This window comes from Colobus angolensis, unplaced genomic scaffold, assembly GCF_000951035.1.
Source record: "Colobus angolensis palliatus isolate OR3802 unplaced genomic scaffold, Cang.pa_1.0 Scaffold174, whole genome shotgun sequence".
Lineage (NCBI taxonomy): Eukaryota > Metazoa > Chordata > Mammalia > Primates > Cercopithecidae > Colobus > Colobus angolensis.
Genome location: NW_012114866.1, coordinates 5,641,137 through 5,664,966, shown reverse-complemented (window position 1 = coordinate 5,664,966; position 23,830 = coordinate 5,641,137). Strand labels below are relative to the sequence as shown.

The 23,830-nt window shown below is 36.9% G+C and overlaps 1 protein-coding gene across 4 annotated transcripts in view; it reads right to left on the bottom strand.

Annotated features, from left to right (window-relative positions):
• Positions 1 to 23,830, bottom strand: part of DLG2 (discs, large homolog 2 (Drosophila)) — a 2,293,993-nt gene that overhangs the window by 1,110,978 nt on the left and 1,159,185 nt on the right. For all 4 annotated transcript variants that reach the window (XM_011938528.1, XM_011938530.1, XM_011938531.1 and 1 more), the window contains one exon: positions 17,485 to 17,646. In XM_011938528.1, the coding sequence (XP_011793918.1) occupies positions 17,485 to 17,646 (162 nt within the window). The remainder of the gene's footprint in view (positions 1 to 17,484; positions 17,647 to 23,830) is intronic.

The window sequence follows — 23,830 nt, the reverse complement described above, 5'->3', positions numbered from 1 at the left end:
AAAATATTTTCAAACTATACATCTGTTAAGGAATTAATACTCAAAATATATAAGAAACTCAAATAACTCAACAGAAAGAAAACAACCAAATTAGAAAATGGGCAGATGATCTGAATAGACATTTCTGAAGAGAAGACATACACATGGCCAAGAAGAATATGAAAGTATTTTCGACATCATTAATCATCAGGTAAATGCAAGTAAAAAACAATGAGATATCATCTCACACTTATTAGAATGGCTATTATGAAAAAGATAATAAATGCTGGCAAGGATGTGGGAAAAAGGGAGCACTTACACACTGTTGATGGGAATATAAATTAATGCAACTATTATGAAAAAGAGTATAGAGCTTCTTCAAAAATTTGAAAATAGAACTGTATCATATAATTCAGTAATTCAACTATTGGGTATATAACCAGAGTAAATAAAGTCAGTATGTTGAAGACACATTTGCACTCATATGTATGTTGCAGCCTTATTCAAAACAGCCAAAATATGGAATCAACCTAAATGTTCATCAATGGATGAATGGATAAAGAAAATGTGGTATATGTACATAATGAAATGCTATTTTGCCAAGAAGAAGAAGGAAATACTGTCATTTGACACAATATGGATGAACCTGAAAGACATTTGGTTAAGTGAAATAAGCCAGGCACAGAAAGACAATTATAGCATGATCTTACTCCTACGTGAAATCTAAAAATTTGATTTCATAGAAGTAGAGAGTAGAATGGTGGTTACCAGGAGTTGAGGTGGTTGGTGGGAGGAGGAGTTGTGGAAATGTTGTCAAAGGATACAAAATTTTACTTAGAATAAATAATTTCAAGAGATCTATTGTACAGCATATTAACAATATATTTATTCTTGAAAAATGCTAAGAGAGTGGATGAATATTCTCACCACAAAATAACTACATGAAGTAGTGCATACATTAATTAGCTAGAAAACAAATTTGTTTTCTAAATAAACTTAGTCTATAATTTACATATACTTCATTATGTTGTACATGGTCAATACATAAAATTTTATCTATCAAAAAAGAGAGAAAAATAATGTGTAGGGCAGAGCTGGGATTGACAGAGAAACTAAAAGAGAGAAGAGAGAAGAAGAAAATACATAGAAAATAATTTAGCTAATGACCGCTCATAGACAGTTAATATAAAGAAAATGCCAAATGATATACCTAGGAACAAAATATATTTACATCCAAAATGTTCTCTTTAATATAAACGTTTCCCAGGGCCCCAATATATTCACCTTAAGAAAACAAAAAGCGGCCGGGCGCGGTGGCTCAAGCCTGTAATCCCAGCAGTTTGGGAGGCCGAGATGGGCGGATCAGGAGGTCAGGAGATCGAGACCATCCTGGCTAACACGGGGAAACCCCGTCTCTACTAAAAATACAAAAAAACTAGCCGGGGGAGGTGGCGGGCGCCTGTAGTCCCAGCTACTCCGGAGGGTGAGGCAGGAGAATGGCGTGAACCCGGGAGGCGGAGCTTGCAGTGAGCTGAGATCCGGCCACTGCACTCTAGCCAGGGCGACAGAGCAAGACTCCGTCTCAAAAGAAAAAAAAAAAGAAAAGAAAACAAAAAGCAAACAAACTTCCTTATCAACTCCTCCAACAAATCTCACAACTGAAGTATGATGAGTGCCTCAGAAGCTCTCAAAACTATCAGCATCTGTCTTGCTGAGGCCCATTTCATTTGATCATTTATTTGACAGAGGAATAGCTCCAGTTTTGCAGTTCTCCTTAAATTGCTGAGATTCTTCCCCCCAATTAAATCACCCAGTGACAGCAGCAATTTTATTAGGCTACTTTTTAAACTTGGTCAGAAAGCATAAAGATAACAAGGTAAGGCTTGCAACAATATAAATCATGTTAAGAACCATCACTCTGTAGCTCTGGATCCAAATCAAAGCTATGAAATACAGAATGACATTGGATGCTGAAGTGAAAAATACCAAACATGTTTCTCTGAGGTTCAGACATTAATACTCAGACACATTTTATATAACAGTCTGCTCAGTAGATTAGTAAAACAGAGGCCATAAAGCCTGGAAATCCTCCTACCCACATTAAGCTAATTGAGTTGGAGACATCCAATTCATCATATTTGCAGGCTGATTTATAAGCAGCTCACCCTGCCCTGGAGCAGAAAGTGAAATATTATGAGTTAGCTATTCTTAAAATTTCAAACCCAGCAATTCTGAACCTGTCAATATCTTAATGGTACAGAGAAAAGAAGAAGAATTCAATTCATGTGCATTTCTGTGACCCTGATGAAAAAATAAATACCCAGTACACATTTTATGACTGATATTTCTATGAAGAGTCTAGCCACATATTGGAAATTCTCTGTGCTAGAATTCTATGGAAAGTGTATCATCATTTTAGCAAGTTGATGGGGTAATTTGAAAACAGTTCTTTGCTAGAATGTAACTTCCATCAAGCATAAAGGAAACAGCCTTATGACAGTTAAAACCCAAATTCAGACAGACAAGATATTATTGCTCTTGGCTTAAATAGATGGTAAAAGCTTATGGCACTAAATAATAAACAGAAAACTGCCTTATAAGAATATATCAAAAATACTGAGGAGAATGGAATCAGAAGCAGTTCTGCATTTAGAGAACCCTCCTGAAGCAAATGTACCCTAGAATCCTTCTCATCTAGGGGAACCTGTTGATCTTTGCTTCTGAGGGCTGCTGTGGAATTGGGCAGGCCTCGCAGACACAGTAGATTGGGAGGCCTCCTCCTATTTTTTCTGAAATTTACAAAAGATTTATTCTCAAGGACAAGCATTCCTTACCCAGGCAGTAACTGTGAGACAGAAAAATAGGAATCATAGTTTCTCAGAGGTGAAAGAAAACTTGAAATTCATTCCATCCAGAAATTCCTAACCTTAAGTCTATGTTCCATGGGAAGTCCATAGATGCCCTTCAAGTAATTCATATCATTTCTGAAGATTTATGCGATATTTTTGTGGGTATAGTTTTTATCTAGGGAAAGGGCTCATAGTTTTTCAAATCAATTTCTCAAAGTAATGTATGGGTGGAAAAAAGGTTGAAAACACTATTCAACATTCTCTTTCCTGAATCATCTCTACAATATCTCATTGAAGATTTTTCTACCTTTTGCTTGAATACCTCCAATGACACGAAGTTCGCTACCTTATGAGGCAGGTCATTCTCTCTTTGGACCACGTTATTTAAAACAAAAATTTTTTCACTTACATAAACTCTGTTTTTCTTTCATTGTTTACTCTAAAGGTCTTGATGTCTACAAAAATTGTATGGACAAGTTCTTTGTTTTAAACATTTTAAAGATGAACTACCACGTCATTGTGAGCTGAGTCTATTCTCCAAGGACCACGTCACTCATGGCCTTTGATGTTCCCATTTGATATGGTTTTAATAGCCTTGCCAGCCTATATACCCCTCTCTGAAATCAGCCCAATCTGCTGCCATTGTCTCTGAAATATGGTCCTCAGATCCTAACAATACATTCTAGCATAGTGTAGAATTGTCATCTCTTTGTTCTTGGCATGCAATTCCATTAATGTAGCCTAAAATTACATTGGTTTTTTGGAAGTCCCACACACTGACAACTCCTTGAACTGACTGTATGTTGACATTCCCCCCTGTGCCCCCACCCACCACCTGACCCTCACCACCCAGCTCATTTTTCTTTATCATATGTTTCTCTCAGCTTTCCATTGACCGTTCTAAAAGGTGGGAATGAGAAAAAGAGGATGGAATGGAAAATGGGGACTAGAAAAACAGAAGTCGAGGTGGAGGTAGCCACACCGTAACTCGAGTGTGGAGGAAGGGGTCCTTTAAGCACAGATAGTAAAATTCAAGCCAACAAATAACCTCCTTAATCTTAATTACTGCCCACAATGTGCTTCTATTATCATCAGTATATAAATGTGGAAATTAGGTTTAGGAGCATTCAGTGAATTCTCAAATGGCACATTTCTGATGCCATGCCTAGCTCTTATCCTACACACTGCCCTGCAGCTCTGGGAAAGCATCCCATAGAGAAATAATAGCAGAAATAATAGCATTGCTACGATGTAGATTAGTCTTTGATATATGAATCATTTACATTTTGTTTTTACAACACTATCTCATCAGAATTTGCACAAGTACACAAATGGACATAAGAGTTAAATAATGATGAGGCTTACTTTTACTAAATCAATCTGATGCACACTGTTTAGTCGGAGAGATTTGGGATAAAGAGAGAGGTTGGTCTAGTGTCAACAACCTAGATTTGGCGCTTTCCTGAAGCTGAAAGATGGCATAAACAAATAATAACTCAGTGATAACAATTTTCAATAACATCCCCTAGAAATTGAAATAAGTGAACATCTGTGACCTGCTGAGTCAAGAACACCTGTTGTTTACTTTTCTTGGGAAACAGAGACATAAACTCAGGTCTAGGAATTCAAGACCCGGATTCCTGTCTCAGCTATAGTGTTAGCTAGGTGGCTGCCTTCGGAAAGTCGCATAACAGCTGTGATTCTTAGTTTCTTTATTTGTAAAATTAAGTGGTTAGACTGTTATTCCTAATGCCTCTGCTGAGATGTAAGTCCAGTGATTCTATGAGGCTTGCTGTTGGATACCGGGTTATCTGATTATTTAAGGAATTTATTGCTGAACATAAAAGCCTCTTGCCTGGATCTGTGCAGCACATTATCCAAATTATAACAAGGTATCATCTTATCTGAGAAGGGGCTCCATTTTCTAATTTATATAAATATGTTGAATGAGTGGTGACAGCTCTGCTTATATTGTTCATAAGAGAAATAAAACCTACTTTTTGAAATGATATTTCAAATAGTTTCATATTGCTTGTTTATAATTAAAAGCAGGTAATATATCTTATAGTCCACTGAGAAAATAAACTACCATCAGAAACAACTTTTTAAATTAAATTTCTTTGGGCTGGGCATGGTGGCTCAAGCCTGCAATCCCAGCATTTTCGGAGGCCAAGGTGGGCAGATCACCTGAGGTCAGGAGTTCAAGACCAGCCTGGCCAACGTGGTAAAACCCCGTCTCCACTAAAACTACAAAAATGAGTTGGGTGTGGTGGCACACACCTGTAATCCCAGCTACTTGGGAAGCTGAAGCAGGCGAATCACTGGAACCCAGGAGGCAGAGACTGCAGTGAGCAGAGATCCCGCCACTGCACTCCAGCTTAGGTGACAGAGCGAGACTCTGTTGAAAGAAAAGAAAGAAAAGAAAGAAGGAAGGAAGGAAGGAAGGAAGGAAGGAAGGAAGGAAGGAAGGAAGGAAGGAAGGAAGGAAGGAAGGAAGGAAGGAAAGAAGGAAAGAAGGAAAGAAGGAAAGAAGGAGAAGAAAGAAAGAAAGAATTTCTTTACAGGTAATATGAAGAGGTGAAACTAGAAAATCTCTAGAGCACCAGTCCTGAAAACAAAATCTCTGGAACACCTTCAATTACTATAATTTCAAGATAACGTTTATAAGTATCCCATTACTTCTGTATGTGCCCTATTGCTTAATGGGCATTAAGGTCCCGGTGGGAGGTGGGGAGTTGTTCTGTTCTATGTAAAGGAACTTCAGTAAGTGCCTCTTGAATGTATTTTAAATGAACTTACCTGTGACCCAAAATTGGCCACAAACTCTAACATACTCAATGTTCTGCCAATTCAGAAGGAACAAATCATCTGCCTTCAGAGTGACTTTGGTGAGTCAGCTAGACTGGGAGAATATAGCCTGGGAGCTGCATTAGGATTAAATCTGATTGCTAGACACTGGCAATTCCTCTCTGAGTTGCAGGAAATCAATTCAACTTTCTCTACCATGTTTTCTTATACAACATTCTGTCTTATATAAGATTATATAAGTTCCCTTTGCATATACCTATAGAAGCATTTAAAAATTGCCTTCTGGATGATTTTTTTATACTTATTAAATAAGGTTAAATAAGTGCTTTGTTATATAGCTTCTGTCCACTAAATGGTTCTTGCACATCCTGATTATCTTTAAAGATTGTGCATATGTTCTAATATCTCCCATAACTAGCCTTAAAAGAAAGCTTTCTGCTTTAGTAAATTCTTGTTTGGACCACTCAAAATGTCCCCAATTCATTTGCTACAATTTGAGCTAACCGACATGACATTCACTTTTGCAGAAGAGATAATTTGAATAACACACCCTTACTTAGCTGAGATGGGAATATTCTATAGTGTAAAACCATTCTCTGAAGGACATCAAGGATGTGGATATAACAATTTCCAATCATTACTGAGAGCTCAAAGAGTTAACTAATCTTAAATTTAGATTTGTTCTTAAATGCATATGTATTTTCTGTTTTTTTAAATGTGAAATAATTACCACTTACTGAGCAACTACAAGGCGCCGAGTACTACAGACTTTCCATGTATTATCTCAAGTAATCCTTACAGCATGGAATGTGAATTCCATACTATTGTTTCCAAGAGGTTAGAAGTTAATAGATTTGCTAACAGACACAGCTAGAAAGCAACTGAGCCACAATGTAAACACAGGTAAGTCTGATTCTAAAGCCCATCTGCTTTCCACTATATGCTATTACTTTTCTGGATTAGCTGAGAAAGAGTTAAAAATTCAACAGCACTATGTGTGTCAGAATTAATTTTTGCAGAGTTTGGAAAAATTTCCAATTATCTTTGCTAAGAAAAAAGAATTGAAAATATGCTCACCAAAAGGTTACAATTCCAGACTGTTTAGAAATATGGGAGGGATGTAGAAGCTATGTATCATTTTAGGGTACCACTAACATTATCATCTTTAACCACAGTAATAATAGGTGCCTTATATTGGTGAGCAGCCTCTGTGAGTGTTAGTACATTATTTCTAATTGTACAAAACAAAAGTTTTGGCAATAGTGAAATCTTAGTTTTGAGAAAAATTTCTGTGTAACTGAGTTAACTCTAGAAATATCTGCAGCTACAAATAATCACTAATAACACTTACCTAGAATTTTCTATAAACACTTATTTTTAAAACTTATTATAATTTAAATAACCTAATATTTCTTAGAAAAAAGTCATTATTATTATTGTTATAATACTGTGTAGATAAAAGAAATAGAAAATTTGAATTTCACCTCACAAACTCATCTTTCAAAACCCATGGAGAGAACCCCTTCCATGGGTGTCCAGTCTTTTGGCTTCCCTGGGCCACACTGGAAGAAGAAGAATTGTCTTGGGCCACACATAAAATACACTAACTCTAATGATAGCTGATGAGCTTAAAAAAAAAAAAAAAACCTGCAAAAAATATCTCATAATGTTTTAAGAAAGTTTACGAATTTGTGTTGGGTCCATTCAAAGCTATCCTGATCACATGTGGCCTACTACCGCAGGTTGGACAAGCTTGCCTTAACCCTGGATGACTTTGGTTCTAGAAAGAATTCTTACAGTTTGAGACACTGGTTCAGTCCTATGCCTAACACTCCTTTCTTCCCACTTTTCAATATCTAGCCTAAATAGCCAGAATTATGTGGGCATGCTGTTTGTACCCTTTTCAATTAAAGATAATTGAGGAAAGAAATGCTTTATTTGCATAGAATTTCGATCAGGAGGTTTTGTGCCTACATTCAGTATGCATCTGTCAAGGCCATATTTTACTCAACCATTTCCTCTCACCACAGACTAGTCCTAGAACACAATGCATTGTGCACAAGTCACAAATCTCTGCCAAACCCTTATGGTTTTATTAACTAAGAGTTTCTCAATTTAGCTTCACAAATCTGTTTCTTCCTCAAGACTAGATGCTTCCAGGATGATCATCTCAGCTACTTCCACCATCTAGTGGCAAGAGATAGAAATGAAAGGATTTTACATTTTTGAAGATTATTGCTTAAAATATCAAGAATCAGAATAGTTTTCTAATTAGTCATATTACTAAAAACATAATGTCTAGACAGGAAAAATAAGCACATTATTTTCAGTTGGTGGTCAGGGCCTCATGACTATTGGGGTCAAATGTAACTAATAAGGTGTTTTTTTTTTTTAATTAATCAAGTAAGTATTTTAAAACATCTGCTGTTTGGTTAACACAATCTTAGGCATTGTAAAGGAGCTACAAATTTCTGTATTTAAAAGATGTGACTCCCTTTTAGTAGAAGTTCATAACTTAGTTATGAAAATAGAAGCTCCAAGCTACTAAAGGCTAAATGTTGTGGTAAATTTCTCACTGCTTCATGTTATCCTCAGTAAGTACCTCTTTCTCCCCAAAGCCCATATATGGTGTTGGTGGTACCTGTGTTTCAGTCCTCTGTGTTCTCCTCCCCTCTCCTGAGCAATCCCATCCGTTTTCACAACTCCAACTACATTGAAAACTTCAAATTTTCCATTTTCTAGATCAGATTTTTATTTCAAACTCACTGTTGAAACTGTTGAACACTTGTACCTGGGTGTAACATAAATACTTCAAAATCAATTATTCCAACATAAACTCAGAAATTATCCCACTCCCTCCCCTGCCGTTCTAAAATCTGCTCTTCCTCTGGCATTCTTGGTTTCATTTCATGATACATCCTCTACTCAGGGGTCAAATTTTAAAAATTGTAAATTATCTTCTATTTCTCTCTCTCTTCTACCTTCTATATGTAATAGGTCTCAGTGTCCTGATGATATCTCTTTCTAAATAAACCTTCTAATCTATCTTTCCCTTCAATCCTAATACCTCTGTTTTGTATCAAAGTTTATCTATCTTTTACATTTTAGCTGATGCCCTTGAATCTGATGTCACACGTTTCCAATTTTTCTTTCCACTGTACCACATGACACGAATAATGGTCTAATTTGCAAATCAGGTCATGTTACTCTCTTTTTAAAAAATTCTGTAGTCACCCCTCATTACCTACAAAGTGAAGTCCAGTCTCTACATAAGGTCCTTCATTACCTGTTCATGCCCATCTCTCTTGCTTTATGGGATGTTTGGGCCCACTCTATGCGCCTTTCCTTAATTCTTACATTGTATGTCAGTATCCTAGTCAACTACTTGGCAATTCTCAGAACTTTTCCATATTGTTACACAACTGCTAGAGAATAGGGCAACCTTGACTCTTCTCCCTTACTTCACACTTCCTTCAAGTAAAAAATGATCTCCTGTATAATTTTTTTTCTCTGACAACACCCATCTTAACCTCTCCAGCTCCAAAAAATAAAACAGTTTTTCTAGGTCTTGAGAGATCTTTCTTTGCTACTTTCTTTATTGTACACTCCAAAAGTATATGTGCCTAACCAAAACATAATTTTATACTAAAGAAATAATTCTATGACAAAATATGTTTGGGAAATACTTTGTACTAATCATATTTCCATCTTAGATGTTTATATTTCATATTATTATAGTAAAGACTCTGAGAAATCCTTCAATAAGTTAATGGATTTAACTCCTCAAATGTGTTTAAGCATTCATTCATACCTTTATTTTAATAATGCTGACCAAATTCCACCCAACATACTTTGGGAGATGCTAGTCTAGTTTCATTTTAGATTCCAATAAGGGAGTAAAATGAAAAACAAAACAAAGCAAAACAAAAATAAGGTGCAGTCCAGGTCATGGGAGCTTACACATTTACTAAGAGCAAGAAAAATGGCAAACCTAGAGGAAAGAACATTATATAGTAGTCCTCCCTGATCTTAGGTTGCACTTTTCATACAGTTTCAGCTACCAGAGGTCAACTATGGCCTGAAAACAGGTCAGTACACACAAGACATTTTGAGAGACAGAGGGAGAGCACATTCACATAACTTTTATTAAAGTATATTGTTATAATTGTATTTTATTAACTGACTGTTTAACACTTCTACCTGGGTATAACATAAATACTTCAAAATCAGTTGTTGTTAATCTCTTACTGAGCCTAATTTATAAATTAAATTTTATCATATGTATGTGATGACATACATATGAAAACATAGGAAAAAACATAGTATAAATAGGATTTGGCACTATCTGCAGTTTCATGCATCCATGGGGGGGTCTTAAAATGTATCCCCCACAGATAAGTGGGGACTACTGTATAGTTCAACAAATATTTTTTAGAACAATAGAATCAGGTATATTTTTAAATGATGACTATGTGGGATGCACTAAATCCTTGTGCCATAGGATCTTATGCCTAGTTGGGGTTGGCCAAGAGTTAACAGAAAAGGCTTTATATAGGAAGAGGGTTTTTATTGTACTTTTGGCTAAAACATACTTTCCTATGATTGTGCTCTGGCAACTCTAGTAAGAAAACAGTATAAAAAATACACATTGTTATCCTTTGTCTATAGTTTTTTATTGGCTTCCTCATGCTTCAGCTCTTCTATAATTTCTCAAATGTGCATTGCCTACAGATTCCCAAATGTCTTCTTATATATACTCAACAAGTGCCCAGTTGTCCCAGAGTATTGAAGTTTACCCAAACCTCACATACTCCTAATTGCCAGCAAAGTTTCCCAGAACTGTTTATTCTAGTCTCCGTGAAAATTCAAGAACACACAATTATATTTATCTGATTAAAGTAATTCACGCCAATTTGTAAAAGGAAGCTTTAATCTTCCTTGTAATTAGTCATTAAACCGAAGAATCTAAGCTGGTTTTGACTGCAAGACACACTTCTTTTTTAATACACCCTAGGAAATACAGCCAATTTTAATTGCAAGATGCCATTGATTTTAAGACACATCCAGATTTCATATATGTTAATATGTGATAAAATATGAAGTTTAGAATTTATGAAATGTTATATAAATGATGATTAGGTAAGGAAGAAGAGGACAGCAGTTAACTCCCTCTGTTTCTCTCTCGCGCGCGCGCTAATAAATACTCCTACAGTACTCTGGTAGGTGCTTGGGGCCCCAGGGTTTTAAGTTTGAGGAATTCAAATTTCAGTTCTGGAATAATAATAAGTAACAAATAATTATGAATCAAGTCCCCCAAGATAATAATCCAGATACTGAAAATCATGTTTCACTGCTCTTTGTTTCCCTGTCACTTAGTGCTATAGTAGGCACTCAATTAATATTTATTGAACTGACCTAAAGTGAAAAGACCTAAACTGAAAAGAAAACTCTTGTGGTTTATTATAGGCCAACTTCTTTTATGAAAGATTCTAGGTAACATCTGAAGAGAACGCATCCCCACACCTTGAGGAAAGGAAAACAAATTCCCTCGAATTCACCACTAAATTGCATGTCTCCTTCCAACCCCATACTTCACACTGGCCAAGGCACTCTAATGAAAACAGGCTTAGAAAGCCCATCTATCACTTCGGCAGCTGGTATGCACCAAAGACAGATGAATTTTAGAACCAGGGCTTCAAGTGATACACGACGATGGAGAAAATGATACTCAAACCTGTGACAGTGAGATTACTCAGCTAATGATTCAGGGCCCACTCAATGTGACATTTAAACTATTATCCAGCAATTTCACACTCTGTTTAGGCATGCCATATGTAAATTCTCCATTAATACTAGAGTCACATTGTTTTCTCAGTAGGATTCTGGGGCAAGCATCTGATTATGTGTTTTGCCTCCTTTTCTTCCTTTTAGTGCTTGACCCAAGAATACTAGACAGATAAAAGAAGGCAAAGAAGTTGAAAATATGACAGTTTTAATGGAGACCTTGTACCTTTTTAGCAGTTCCCTGAATCTAACAGGCTTCCTTTATGAGAAAATAACCCATTAGATTTTAATCATGGTAGGTTTTTCAACAGTTGAACTGTGATAATGTAACAACTTGATTAGTAAATGTATCTTGTTGCTATAAAAATGCAAGTGTTTGAATCTGATATTCACAGTGCTGTGCTAGAGCTCACTCATACTAGCTCATGAGAATCTCATGTGCCTCCATTTCCAAATATTTAAAAAGTAGCTTTAGGTCGATAGCCTGAAATCAGCAATGCTGGGAATACTTACATCACAAAATTGGCCAACCTTAAAACGGACTTTTTTTCCTCCTAGAAAAATCTTACACATTTATTCCTATTACTACTGGTGATGATGAAATCTTACACATTTATTCCTATTACTACAGGGTGTCTTTACTAAGACAATATAAAGCATATCTTGAGCTGTAAAATCCCAGATCATACTGAATGGACAAAAGTTGGAAGCATTCTCCTTGAAAACCAGAATAAGACAAGGGTGCCCTCTATCACCATTCCTTTACAACAAAGTCCTGGAAATCCTAGCCGAAGCAATCAGGCAAGAGAAAGAGGTAAAAGGCATCCAAACAGGAAGAGAAGAGGTCAAACTATTCCTGTTTGCAGATGATATGATGCTATGCCTAGAAAACCCCTTAGTCTTTACCCAAAAGCTCCATGATCTGATAAACAACTTCAGCAAAGTTTCAGGATATAAAACCAGTATACAAAAATCAGTAGCATTCCTATCTACAAACAACATCCAAGCTGAAAGTGAAATCAAGAACCCAATCTCATTTATAATAGCCACAACAAGAATAAAATACCTATGAATACAGCTAACCATGGAGGTGAAAGATCTCTACAATGAGGATGACAAAAAAATTGCTCAAGGAAATCAGAGATTATTCAAACAAATTGAAAACCATTCTATGCTCATGGACAGGAAGAATCAACATTGTTAAAATGGCCATGCTCCTGAAAGCAATTTACACAGTCAGTGCTATTCCTATCAAATACCAATGACATTCTTCACAGAATTAGAAAACAACTATTAAAATTCACATAGAACCAAAACAGAGCCCAAAGAGTCAAGGCAATATTAAGCAAAAAGATCAAAGCTGTAAGTATCACATTATTGGACTTCAAACTATACTACAAGGCTACAGTAACAAAAATAGCATAATACTGGTAGAAAAACAGACACATAGACCAATTGAACAGAATAAAGAGCCCAGCAATAGTGCTGCACATCACCAACTATCTGATCTTCAATAAAGTGGGCAAAAGCAGGCAATGGGGAAAGGACTCCCTAGTCAATAGATGGTGCTGGGACAACTGGCTAGCCATATACAGAAGATGGAAACTGAACCCCTTCCTTATACCACATACAAAAAATCAACTCAAGATGGATTAAAGACTTAAATACAAAACCTAAAACTATAAACATCCTGGAAGATAACCTAGGAAATATTATTCTGGAAAGAACCTGGTGAAAATTTCATGATGAAGATGTCAAAAACAATTGTGACAAAAACAAAATTTGACAAATGGGATCTAATTACACTTAAGAGCTTCTGCACAACAAAAGAAACTATCAACAGAGTAAACAGACAACCTACAGAATGGGAGAAAATTTTTGCAAAGTATGCATCCAATAAAGGTCTAATATTCAGAATCCATTAACAAGCCAAAAAATAATCCTATAAAAAAAGTGGGAAAAGGACATGAGCAGACACTTTTCAGAAGAGATATATATGCAGCCAACAAGCATATGAAAAAATGTTCAACATCACTAATCATTCGAGTAATAGAAATTAAAACCACAAAGAGATACCATCTTACATCAGTCAGAATGGCTTTTATAAAAAGTCAAAAAATAACAGATGCTGGTGAGGTTGCAGAGAAAAGGGAATGCTTATACAGTGCTGCTAGGAATGTAATTATTCCAAGTATTGCGGAAAGCAGTTTGACAATTTCTCAAAGAACTTAAAACAGAATTGTCATTCGACCAAGCAATCTCATTATTGGGTATATACTCAAAGGAATATAAATTGCTCCTCTATTAAGACACACACAAAAGTATATGCGTTGTAGCACTATTCACAATAGCAAAGGCAAGGAATCAACCTAAATGCCTATCAACAGTAGCTGGGATAAAGAAAATGTGGAACGTATACACCGCAAAATACTGCACAGCCATAAAAACTTTGGGAGGCCGAGGCTGGCGGATCATGAGGTCAGGAGATCTGTAGTCCCAGCTACTCAGGAGACTGAGGCAGATAATCCCTCGAACCCGGGAGGTGGAGGTTGCGGTGAGCCAAGATTGTGCCATTGCACTCCAGCCTGGGCAACAGAGCGAGACTCCATTTCAAAAAAAAGAAGAAGAAGAAAAAGAAAGTAAAAGAAAAAGAATGAGATCATGTTCTTTGCAGCAACATAGATGGAGCTGAAAGCCATTATCCTAAGCATACTAACACAGGAGCAGAAAACCAAATGCTACGTATTCTCACTTACAAGTGGGACCTAAACATTGAGTGCATATGGACACAAAGAAGGGAACAACAGACACTGAGACCTACTTGAAAACGGTGAGTGGGAGGAGGGTGAGGTTTGAAAAACTACCTATTTGATACTATGCTTATTACCTGGTGATGAAATAATCTGCAAACCAAACCTCTGCGACATGCAGTTTACCTACATAACAAACCTGCACATGTACCACTGTACCTAAAATACAAGTTTAAAAATAAATAAATAAACAATAAACAAATAAATAAATAAATACTCAAACACATCTTGTTTAGTATAAACAACATCTCGAGAAGGTCATGATGAAAAAATCCTGGTCCCAAAATAGCTACCTCACAGCCTGAGTGTAGAAATTCTTGGCCAGCTTCCCTTTCCCTCCTCTTCACACCTTGGGGCCATACCACAGAACTGGTGGTTCCAAAAAGGAGAAAAACCTATTAGGACCGCAGTGTTTCATCCCAGGGTCTTGCTATTCATAGGTGGCTGTTCTTAAAACTGACATGAGGTGCCCTCAATAAAAGGCTAGGAAATTAGTTAGAAGTGACATAAATATAACAGAAAATCTAGGCTAACAGAAACCCATTGAAGTTGAATACAGTTAATTCTGAGACTGAGATTCCTAGGAGGCAAAGGATAAAGGAAAAACAGGAAAACTTCCTTTGTTTATATGAGATCTGAGATTTAGAAAAAGCATACTGTCCCCTCAACTCTGATATACATTTTCCAAATGAGACAGCGAGTAGCATAATAAATGATGGTACAATCACCAAAACTGCAGATGTTCAGATAATTATATTATCATGTATATGCTGAAGACTTAATATACAAAACAAAGCTCCCATGATGCTGTCATTGTTCTGTTCATTTTTTTTTCTTTTTTTTACTGTAACCAGACTAGCATCCCTCATAATTACAATAGCACCAATTATAAAATTTGGACTCTCCCTATTCCATTTTTGAATCCCAGAAGTAACACAAGGAATTTCACTACTTTCAGGCATAATCCTACTGATAAGACAAAAGATGCACTTACTTTAAATATTTCATCTATCATTGTTAGTTGACTTAAATATAATACTAACAATCACCATGGTATCGATTCTAGTAGAAGGATATAAAATGCTAGCCTTGATTATCCTTCTTACTTAGCCTAAAGTCCTTTGGGAGGTATGCTCTAGAGTTGATTAAGGAGGAAAAGTTGGGAAGGGAGAAAGGTGGCGAAATTTGTGTATGTGTGTGTTGGGGGTTGTGGCATGGACAGGGTCTCACTTTGTTGCCCAGGCTATAGTGCAGTGTGTGTAATCATGGCTTACTCCAGCCTCAACTTCCTGGGCTCAAAGGATCCTCTCACCTCAGACTCCTGCACACCTGCAACTACACTTGCACGCCACCTCGCTTGGCTAATTTGTTAAAATTTTTGCAGAGACAAGGTCTTGCCTTGTTACCCAGGCTGGTCTTGAAGTCCTGGGATCAGCGGTCCTCCCATCTTGGGTTCCCAAAATTCTGAGACTACAGGCGCGGACCACTGTGCCTGACCTATGGAGGTTCTTATAGGGAGTTTTTCAACCAGTTTGAAAGAATAAAACAAATGTAAGTACCCTCGATGTAGTTCAGTCTCTCAGCCCTGCCCTTTCTCAATTTACAGTGGTTGGTACACAGAGTAGGGATCAGCAACTGTTTGAAAAACTTAAAGAGTACTGTCTAACTCTAGGAATCAGAATGATTCTATACTGAACACAGAATTCTGATTCCTAAACAGGACCTTAGCGGCATTTTTGTTTACCCTTCTACAGAAGGAGTCTTTTCTACAAAACCTCTGACAAGCCATTATCCATTGCTGAAAGATTTCTAGGGATAGGGAACTTCTGTCTCATGAAGTAGTCTATAATTTTTCTGAGTAGCTATAAATATCAGGAGCTGTGGTGTTAAGATGATCCCACATATAATATACATTACTGTCACTTATGCACAGTGGATCTGCTTCTGCCTTCTGCATGACACTGATGTCATGTTTTTCAGATGACAGCTCTTGAGGTAAAAAAGGTTGAGTCCCGTGTCCCCCAGTTCTTAATCTTTTCTTCTCCAGGTTAAACATACTCATTTTCACCAGTCATCCAAGCACTTGCAAAGAAATTCTGGAGATTTACACAATGAATCCCAGAAGCAGAATATTAATATTAATATATTTTTACTTATTATGTAATATTTACTGGAATTTGACAATTGATGCAATATTTTTATGTATTGGTAATAGCTATAGCTGATTTATTTGATAATACAATTTAGCATACGAATATGTTTGAAATGTTTCAAAATTTGAAACATAAGGTTAAGAATAAGTTAACCTCTCTTAGATGTTTTGGCAGGTATAATAAGATCCAGAGAACATGGAAGACACTTTTATGTCTATACTTTTTATTGTAGCACAGCCATGTAGAAGTGCTGGCAAAATGAATGTTCTAGGTGATGCAATAAATTTTTGTTTAGCAATAATTACTAAGGAATTAATTGGTAGGTGTTTTTAATTTTTCCATTTGAATTCTCTTTTATTTCAGCCGAATTTTGATTTTTCTTTTTAAACTTTGATAAACATTTAAAAGCTTTTTGTCCAAAACACAAAATCCGGTAGTGCCAGTTCAGCCAAAAAAAAAAAAAAAAGCAGAGTAATTTGCTAATTTGCAGCCAAGGGGCATAGAAAAGTATTTTTTCTCATTTAATTATACCTTCTTGTCAAAATATAATTTATCAAGCAATTGTTTAAAATTAAATTTTAAAAAGTAGAAAGTACTGGCAAAAGTATGACACCAAATTGAAATAAGTCTAGTAAACAATTTTCTCTAGGATACAATAGAGGCATTGATTAGACAACTCACACATTTTCCTTTATAGTTTAGACAGTAAGGCAATCGTTAGATGTGATCTTATTATATTTACTCCCTTTGTTGGACCACGAATACTGACGAACAGAGAGCATTTGAGCAAAACCTTGATGTACTTGGGTTTTAAAAATATGTGGTTAGCTTATTTTCCCTTTCAATGTTTCAATCTTGGCGCTTTCTTTACCATTCTCAGCAACTAAAATGATTTTTCCAGATATTCAAACAATTGCAATAAAAATATGTCCCCAAAATACAAGGTGAGCCTCCAATGCACAAGAAAGGCCCTTTGGCAACCCATGTCCTCTATCACTTTTTTAAAACAGCCTCATTTAATCGGGCCAGCAAACATCTCCATTAGCAATTAAGACCAACCACCGCCACCAACTATAAAGTCGGAAAGGCAGTATAACTGACCTTCAGAGGAGAAATATGAGACTGCAAGACGTATCCATGGACATTTTCTATTTGAGAGAGGTTCTTTTCTGATACATGCACGAGTTCTGGGCCTCTTACTTCATGGGTTAGTCGAGGTAAGGAATGATCATGTGGAGCATCCTCATCTTGATATCGATACTTCTAGGAGAAAAGAAAAGAAAGAAAAAATACATATATATCAGTGTTTGTGAAGGAAATAGACTGAACTTCATATTCTAACTTCATCAATAGGACACAGTGTGCACCTACTTTTGACTTCACCAAATGGGCTTTGCTGTAGACTCTTCTGGCGGTCACCATAGACCAGATCAAATGCAAGCAAAACTGAGTTAACCACGAATATTGACCAATGCCCAGGACTTGTTTCTGCCCAACAATATACTCTCTTTGCCTGTGAGTTACAGAAAGGTGATAACAAATGAGACAGAACATTTACTTTACTTAAGTAAGTGAGGAGGTTACCCTCTTGACCAGAGTAGCTAAGTATGTGTTAAAAATTCTAGGTCATGGATGGAGAAGAAAAAAAAAAGTGTTAGGCAAGAAGAAAATAGAATTCCGATATATCCTATTCAGAAAACTTAATTTTCTTTCAGAATTTGTGAGTGATTTAAGTTCCTTTGGAAATGAGGAAAAAAATTTGTCACCCACATTGTTTGTGTTAGACTCAAAGAGAAGACAATCTTATCTTTCTTTACTTCACTCCCTAGGAGAAGTAGTATTGATTCGGGTTAGTCAGATTCTGGGACAAAAGACCACAATTTTTAGAAGCAGAGCTAGCTTTTAAAGAATTTTAAAAATCAAGGCAAGGCATCTGCCTATATTCCAATGGCTCCCTGAGGGGAGAGAGGTAAATACTTCTTTCTCTCTTATTCCCTTTTCCTCTTTTCTTAACCTTCTTGCTTATACATGACTGTAACAGTAAAGATCATTGTCTGAGTCTTCCAAGCAGATATAAGGAAGTTGGCAGACAGAAAAACAAGGTTCAGGATAAGGAACGCTCTGAGGGAGCTCAGCCCTCTTCTTGGGGTCTACCTCCATTTTCAGCCTTAGCCTAGGTCTCCATCCTATTTCTTTGTCTCTTATTAGTTTGTACCCCTTTTCCCTTGGATCTATCCCTTTAGAGTTCCATCATTCTAAGGCTGTTGTCCTACCTGGGAAAGATGAAAGGGAACTCTCTACATCTGACCCCTAATTCAGATAATGAAGTGTTCGTTTGCTGTACTTTGCCTATGTTGTTTGTGCCTAATACAGGGATATTGGGAGCAGAGATCTAAACATTTTCATAACACCATCATAGGCTAATTGTGATATCTAACCTCTTCCCAGTGTCCCATTGTTTTTGTCATTAATGGTTAATTTCATCATATATATATATATATATATACACACATATATATACATATACACACATATATATATATATATACACACATATATATACATATACACACATATATATATATATATACACACATATATATATATAAAATTTCTTGGACATCAGCTCTCAGACTGATTCATAATATAAAAGTAACAAGAAACATTCCAGGGATGATAATTCAATCTGTTGTTCACTCTTCCTCAGAAGCAGATTATCAATAATTATATTTTCTGGGGCAGGGTGGGCTTTCTTCAATGTCCTAAGTAACATTTGTCTCAACAAAAGTAACAGTGTCATAATTGCAGTTTCCAAAGGACTCTCACATACTTGTTCCATTGCAATCATTCTTGGCCGTTTCACCCATGAGAAAACTAACACTCCAAGAAGTTAAGGTACTTGTCAAGAGTCACCTTAACCGATGGGCATCAGCACCAAGACCCTATCCAGATCGTTGCAATGTGAATCCTCTTTCAATTATCATCACTCTCCTGTACCCCCATAAGAAGATGAAGTCCACGTCTGAAAACCGAATTGGCAGCTTGGCAGAAAAAAATCACTGAGAATGCATGACACAATGAGGTTAGAACATTTCTGTGAACTTCAAATACCATGCTTTTGTTTAACCAACCCTATGAATAATTTGGCAATGTAATCTGCCTCAGAAACATGGATCAAATTGAGCATTCACTTTTGATCAGTTATGCTCATTGTGAGTGGAATAATGTCACACATATGCCCATTTCAGTTTCTCTGGCTTTGAACCCATTGACTCCCCCGTCTGCTCCCCATTTTCAATTCTCTCATAAAGGCACTACCATCTATGTTGTCATCTGAACCAGAAAAGTAGGAGTCAATCAGACTCCATCCTGTCTTTTGCCTGCTGCTATCTGCCAATTTGATAAGTTACTGAGTCTGCCTGATTTATATCCCAAATAATACTTGAGTCCACTTTCTCCTTATTCTTCCCACACCCTCACCAACACTGTCCATGTTCAGGATTGAATAAGCTCTCAGCTGGGCTATATAAACAACCTCTGAATTGGCTAGCATCTCTGTGGGGTTGCCCCTTTCCCATGCATTCTCTACACTGATCCAGGGGACTTTCTGAATCACATGCTGATAAAGTCCTTCTTGAAATCTTCCAATGGCTCACACTGCCCACAGGACAGACTACAAGCTTTCTTACCATGCCATAACCCTACTATATAGGCTGAACCCCCATTACTTCTGAATTACTTTTTTTTTTTTTTTTTTTTGTGAGATGGACTCCAGCTCTTGCCACCCCAGGCTGGAGTACAATGGCGTGATCTCAGCTCATTGCAACCTCTGCCTCCTGGGTTCAAGAAATTCTCCTGCCTCAGCCTCCCAAGTAGCTGGGACTACAAGTGGGCACCACCATGCCTGGCTACTTTTTTTAAATTTTAGTAGAGCCGGGGTTTCACCATCTTGGCCAGGCTGGTCTCGAACTCCTGATAGCAAGTGGTCCATCCACCTCAGCCTCCCAAAGTTCAAGGATTATAGGTGTGAGCCACCATACCCGGCTCTGAATTACCTTTTTTCTCAACATTCTCACTCCAATAGTTATAAAATAAATATGAACAAACCGTTGTTTCTCATTTTTAAGCTTCTCTTAAAATTTGTGGTAAAATACATGTAAATTTTGACCATTTTAACCATTTTTAAGTGTACGGTTCAGTAATGTTACTTATATTCACTTTGTTGTGCAACGGATCTCCAGACCTTCTTCTTTGTGTGCATGTTCCCATAACTCCCTATAGTCTCCAATTACAACTCTTATCATGCTGTATGGTTGTATATTTTCTGTGTTTTTCCATTGAACTGTGAAATCTGGTAAGGACTGGGACCACACTGGTATTGTTTATTCTCACATCTCCAGTCTTTAGTCAAATACACAACACCTATGCTCAATAAGTGTTTGTTGAATACAGTTATGAGGGACTGTTACACAAATGGATGAAATAGGTATCAGTTGCTTAAGCCACAATACTATTTTGGCTACTGGATGAAACCTTTTTCATTATAAAATGCTGTGATCTCAGGTTCAAGTAAAAAGGACAATCACATCATTTGCTTGACACAATCTAAAAGGACATCAGACTATTAAGTACCATATATCTTTCTCCTCATCATTCATTCCAGTATATGCTGAGAACATGAACTGAAAAGAGCAACTCTTCACTTCAAGAAGACCATAAATTACTGAGTTATACTTATGCACAGATACGCTACCATACGTCGTGATGAACTTAGTTCTTTGGGAGCAGAAATGGGTAAGCATTTGTGGTTGTCTGTCTGCACCTTCCCAGTTTGAAACAGGATCTGGAATATCATAAAGAGGTAAAAGATATTCCAACCAAAGGCACAACATGTGTAGAGGGGACATGTGATAAGAGGGGATGATGTCTGAGGGAACAGTGAGGTCTTAAAGTGGATTGTAGCAGATGCTATTGTGTCCCCATCCAAATCCATGGAAATCTTTTTTACCCATTGAAGGCTCATATCTGCATACTTCTCAGGAACATTACCCTTGGGTGATTGAAGCCTCCTCTCTTTGATGTCCACAGCAGTCATATTTGAACCCCAAATCACATACCTTATGGTGAGACAAATCCTGTGGTGTGAATTACACTACAAATTATCCAGTGAGACTAGCTTAAATTTAGACTGCACTTGGACTTACATTTCTGCAGAGTTCCTTTGTGCTTCCTTTACTCCCTATTTTTTTTTCCCCTTGGAACTGTCCTCCATAAATCCTGCACACATGAAATCCCATCTTAGATCTGCTTCTAGTGACCTGATATAAGACTTGGATGAAGCTTGGGATGTAAGGTACAGTGTGTCAGGAGGAAGCTGGAAGGCAGATTGGCGTCCACTGTAGACAACAGGGAGTCATCCAAGAGAACCTAGACCTAAATAATACTCTGCCCAGTGTCAACCAGACATTGCCCTGTTTTATTTTTCTTTGAGTCTTCAGCCTATGACTAAGCAAGAAATGACAAGAACTGATGAGAAAGTCCCATCTTTAACTGAAGCTATCACTCTCATATGATATAGCAGAATTTCTCTGCTTGTATTCAAATCTTTATTTCCTTCGGCTGAACAAAAGTACTGATCTATGATACTAGGATTAATATTAACACCAACATTAATGCTAATCCTAACACTAATGTAATATTACAACCAATAATAATACCAGCTACAGTTAATGTGCCTGGAGCCATATTAAATGTTTTATATCCATTATCACCATATTTGAGATAAGTGTGATTCTCTTTATCTTAGACTCAGATAATTCGGTATTTTTTCCAAGCTTACATACCTGGTAAGTAGCAAACTAGGTTTCAAATACATGTTAATTTCACTCTAGAGAAAGAGCACTTAATCTTCTAAGTTAGTTAGGACTCAAACATCTTTAGAGGCCAACTTTATCTTCAGGTAATAAAACTTTTAGGAAATATTCTTACACCCTGACATAAGAATAAGCCCTAACATTCTGCATAATTCTGAGTCACTTTTCATTCCAAGGCTTGTCTGGTAGGTATTAATGCCATTCTGGGCACCTTTGAGGATTTCTGTAGTACCTACAAAATGAGGGCCATGGGCAGAAGGCCTCTGTATTGCAATCTGTGCTTTCTTCTTTTTCTCTCCTCAGCTTGGTCTGTTGAAGGGGACTTCAGTAAAATAAACTTTGCAATTCTGTGAAGAAAGTCATTGGTAGCTTGATGGAGATGGCATTGAATCTATAAATTACCTTGCACAGTTTGGCCATTTTCACAATATTGATTCTTTATATCCATGAGCATGGAAGGTGGGTTAAAGTTCACTTGGACCCAAAAAAGAGCCCACATTGCCAAGACAATCCTAAGCAAAAAGAACAAAGCTGGAGGCATCATGCTACTTGACTTCAAACTATACTACAAGGCTACAGTAACCAAAACAGCATGGCACTGTTACCAAAACAGAGATATAGACCGATGTAACAGAACAGAGCCCTCAAAAATAATACCACACATCTATAACCATCTGATCTTTGACAAAACCGACAAGAACAAGAAATGGGGAAAGGATTTCCTATTGGTGCTGGGAAAACTGGCTAGCCATATGTAGAAAGCTGAAACTGGATTCCTTCCTTACACCTTATACAAAAATTAATTCAAGATGGATTAAAGACTTAAATGTTAGACCTAAAACCATAAAATCCCTAGAAGAAAACCTAGACAATACCATTCAGGACATAGGCATGGGCAAGGACTTCATGACTAAAACACCAAAAACAGTGACAACAAAAGCCAAAACTGACAAATGGGATCTAATTAAACTAAAGAGCTTCAGCACAGCAAAAGAAACTACCATCAGAGTGAACAGGCAACCCTAGAGAATGGGAGAAAATTTTTGCAATCTACCCATCTGACAAAGGGCTAATATCCAGAATCTACAAATAACTTAAACAAATTTACAAGGAAAAATCAAACAACCCATCAAAAAGTGGGCAAAGGATATGAACAGACACTTCTCAAAAGAAGACATTTATGTAGCCAACAGACACATGAAAAAATGCTCATCATCACTGGCCATCAGAGAAATGCAAATCAAAACCACAATGAGATACTATCTCACACCAGTCAGAATGGCAATCATTAAAAAGTCAGGAAACAACAGGTGCTGGAGAGGATGTGGAGAAATAGGAACACTTTTACACTGTTGGTGGGACTGTAAACTAGTTCAACCATTGTGGAAGACAGTGTGGCGATTTCTCAAGGATCTAGAACTACAAATACCATTTGACCCAGCCATCCCATTACTGGGTATATACCCCAAGGATTATAAATCATGCTGCTGTAAAGACACATGCACACCTATGTTTATTGAGGCACTATTCACGATAGCAAAGACGTGGAACCAACCCAAATGTCCATCAATGAT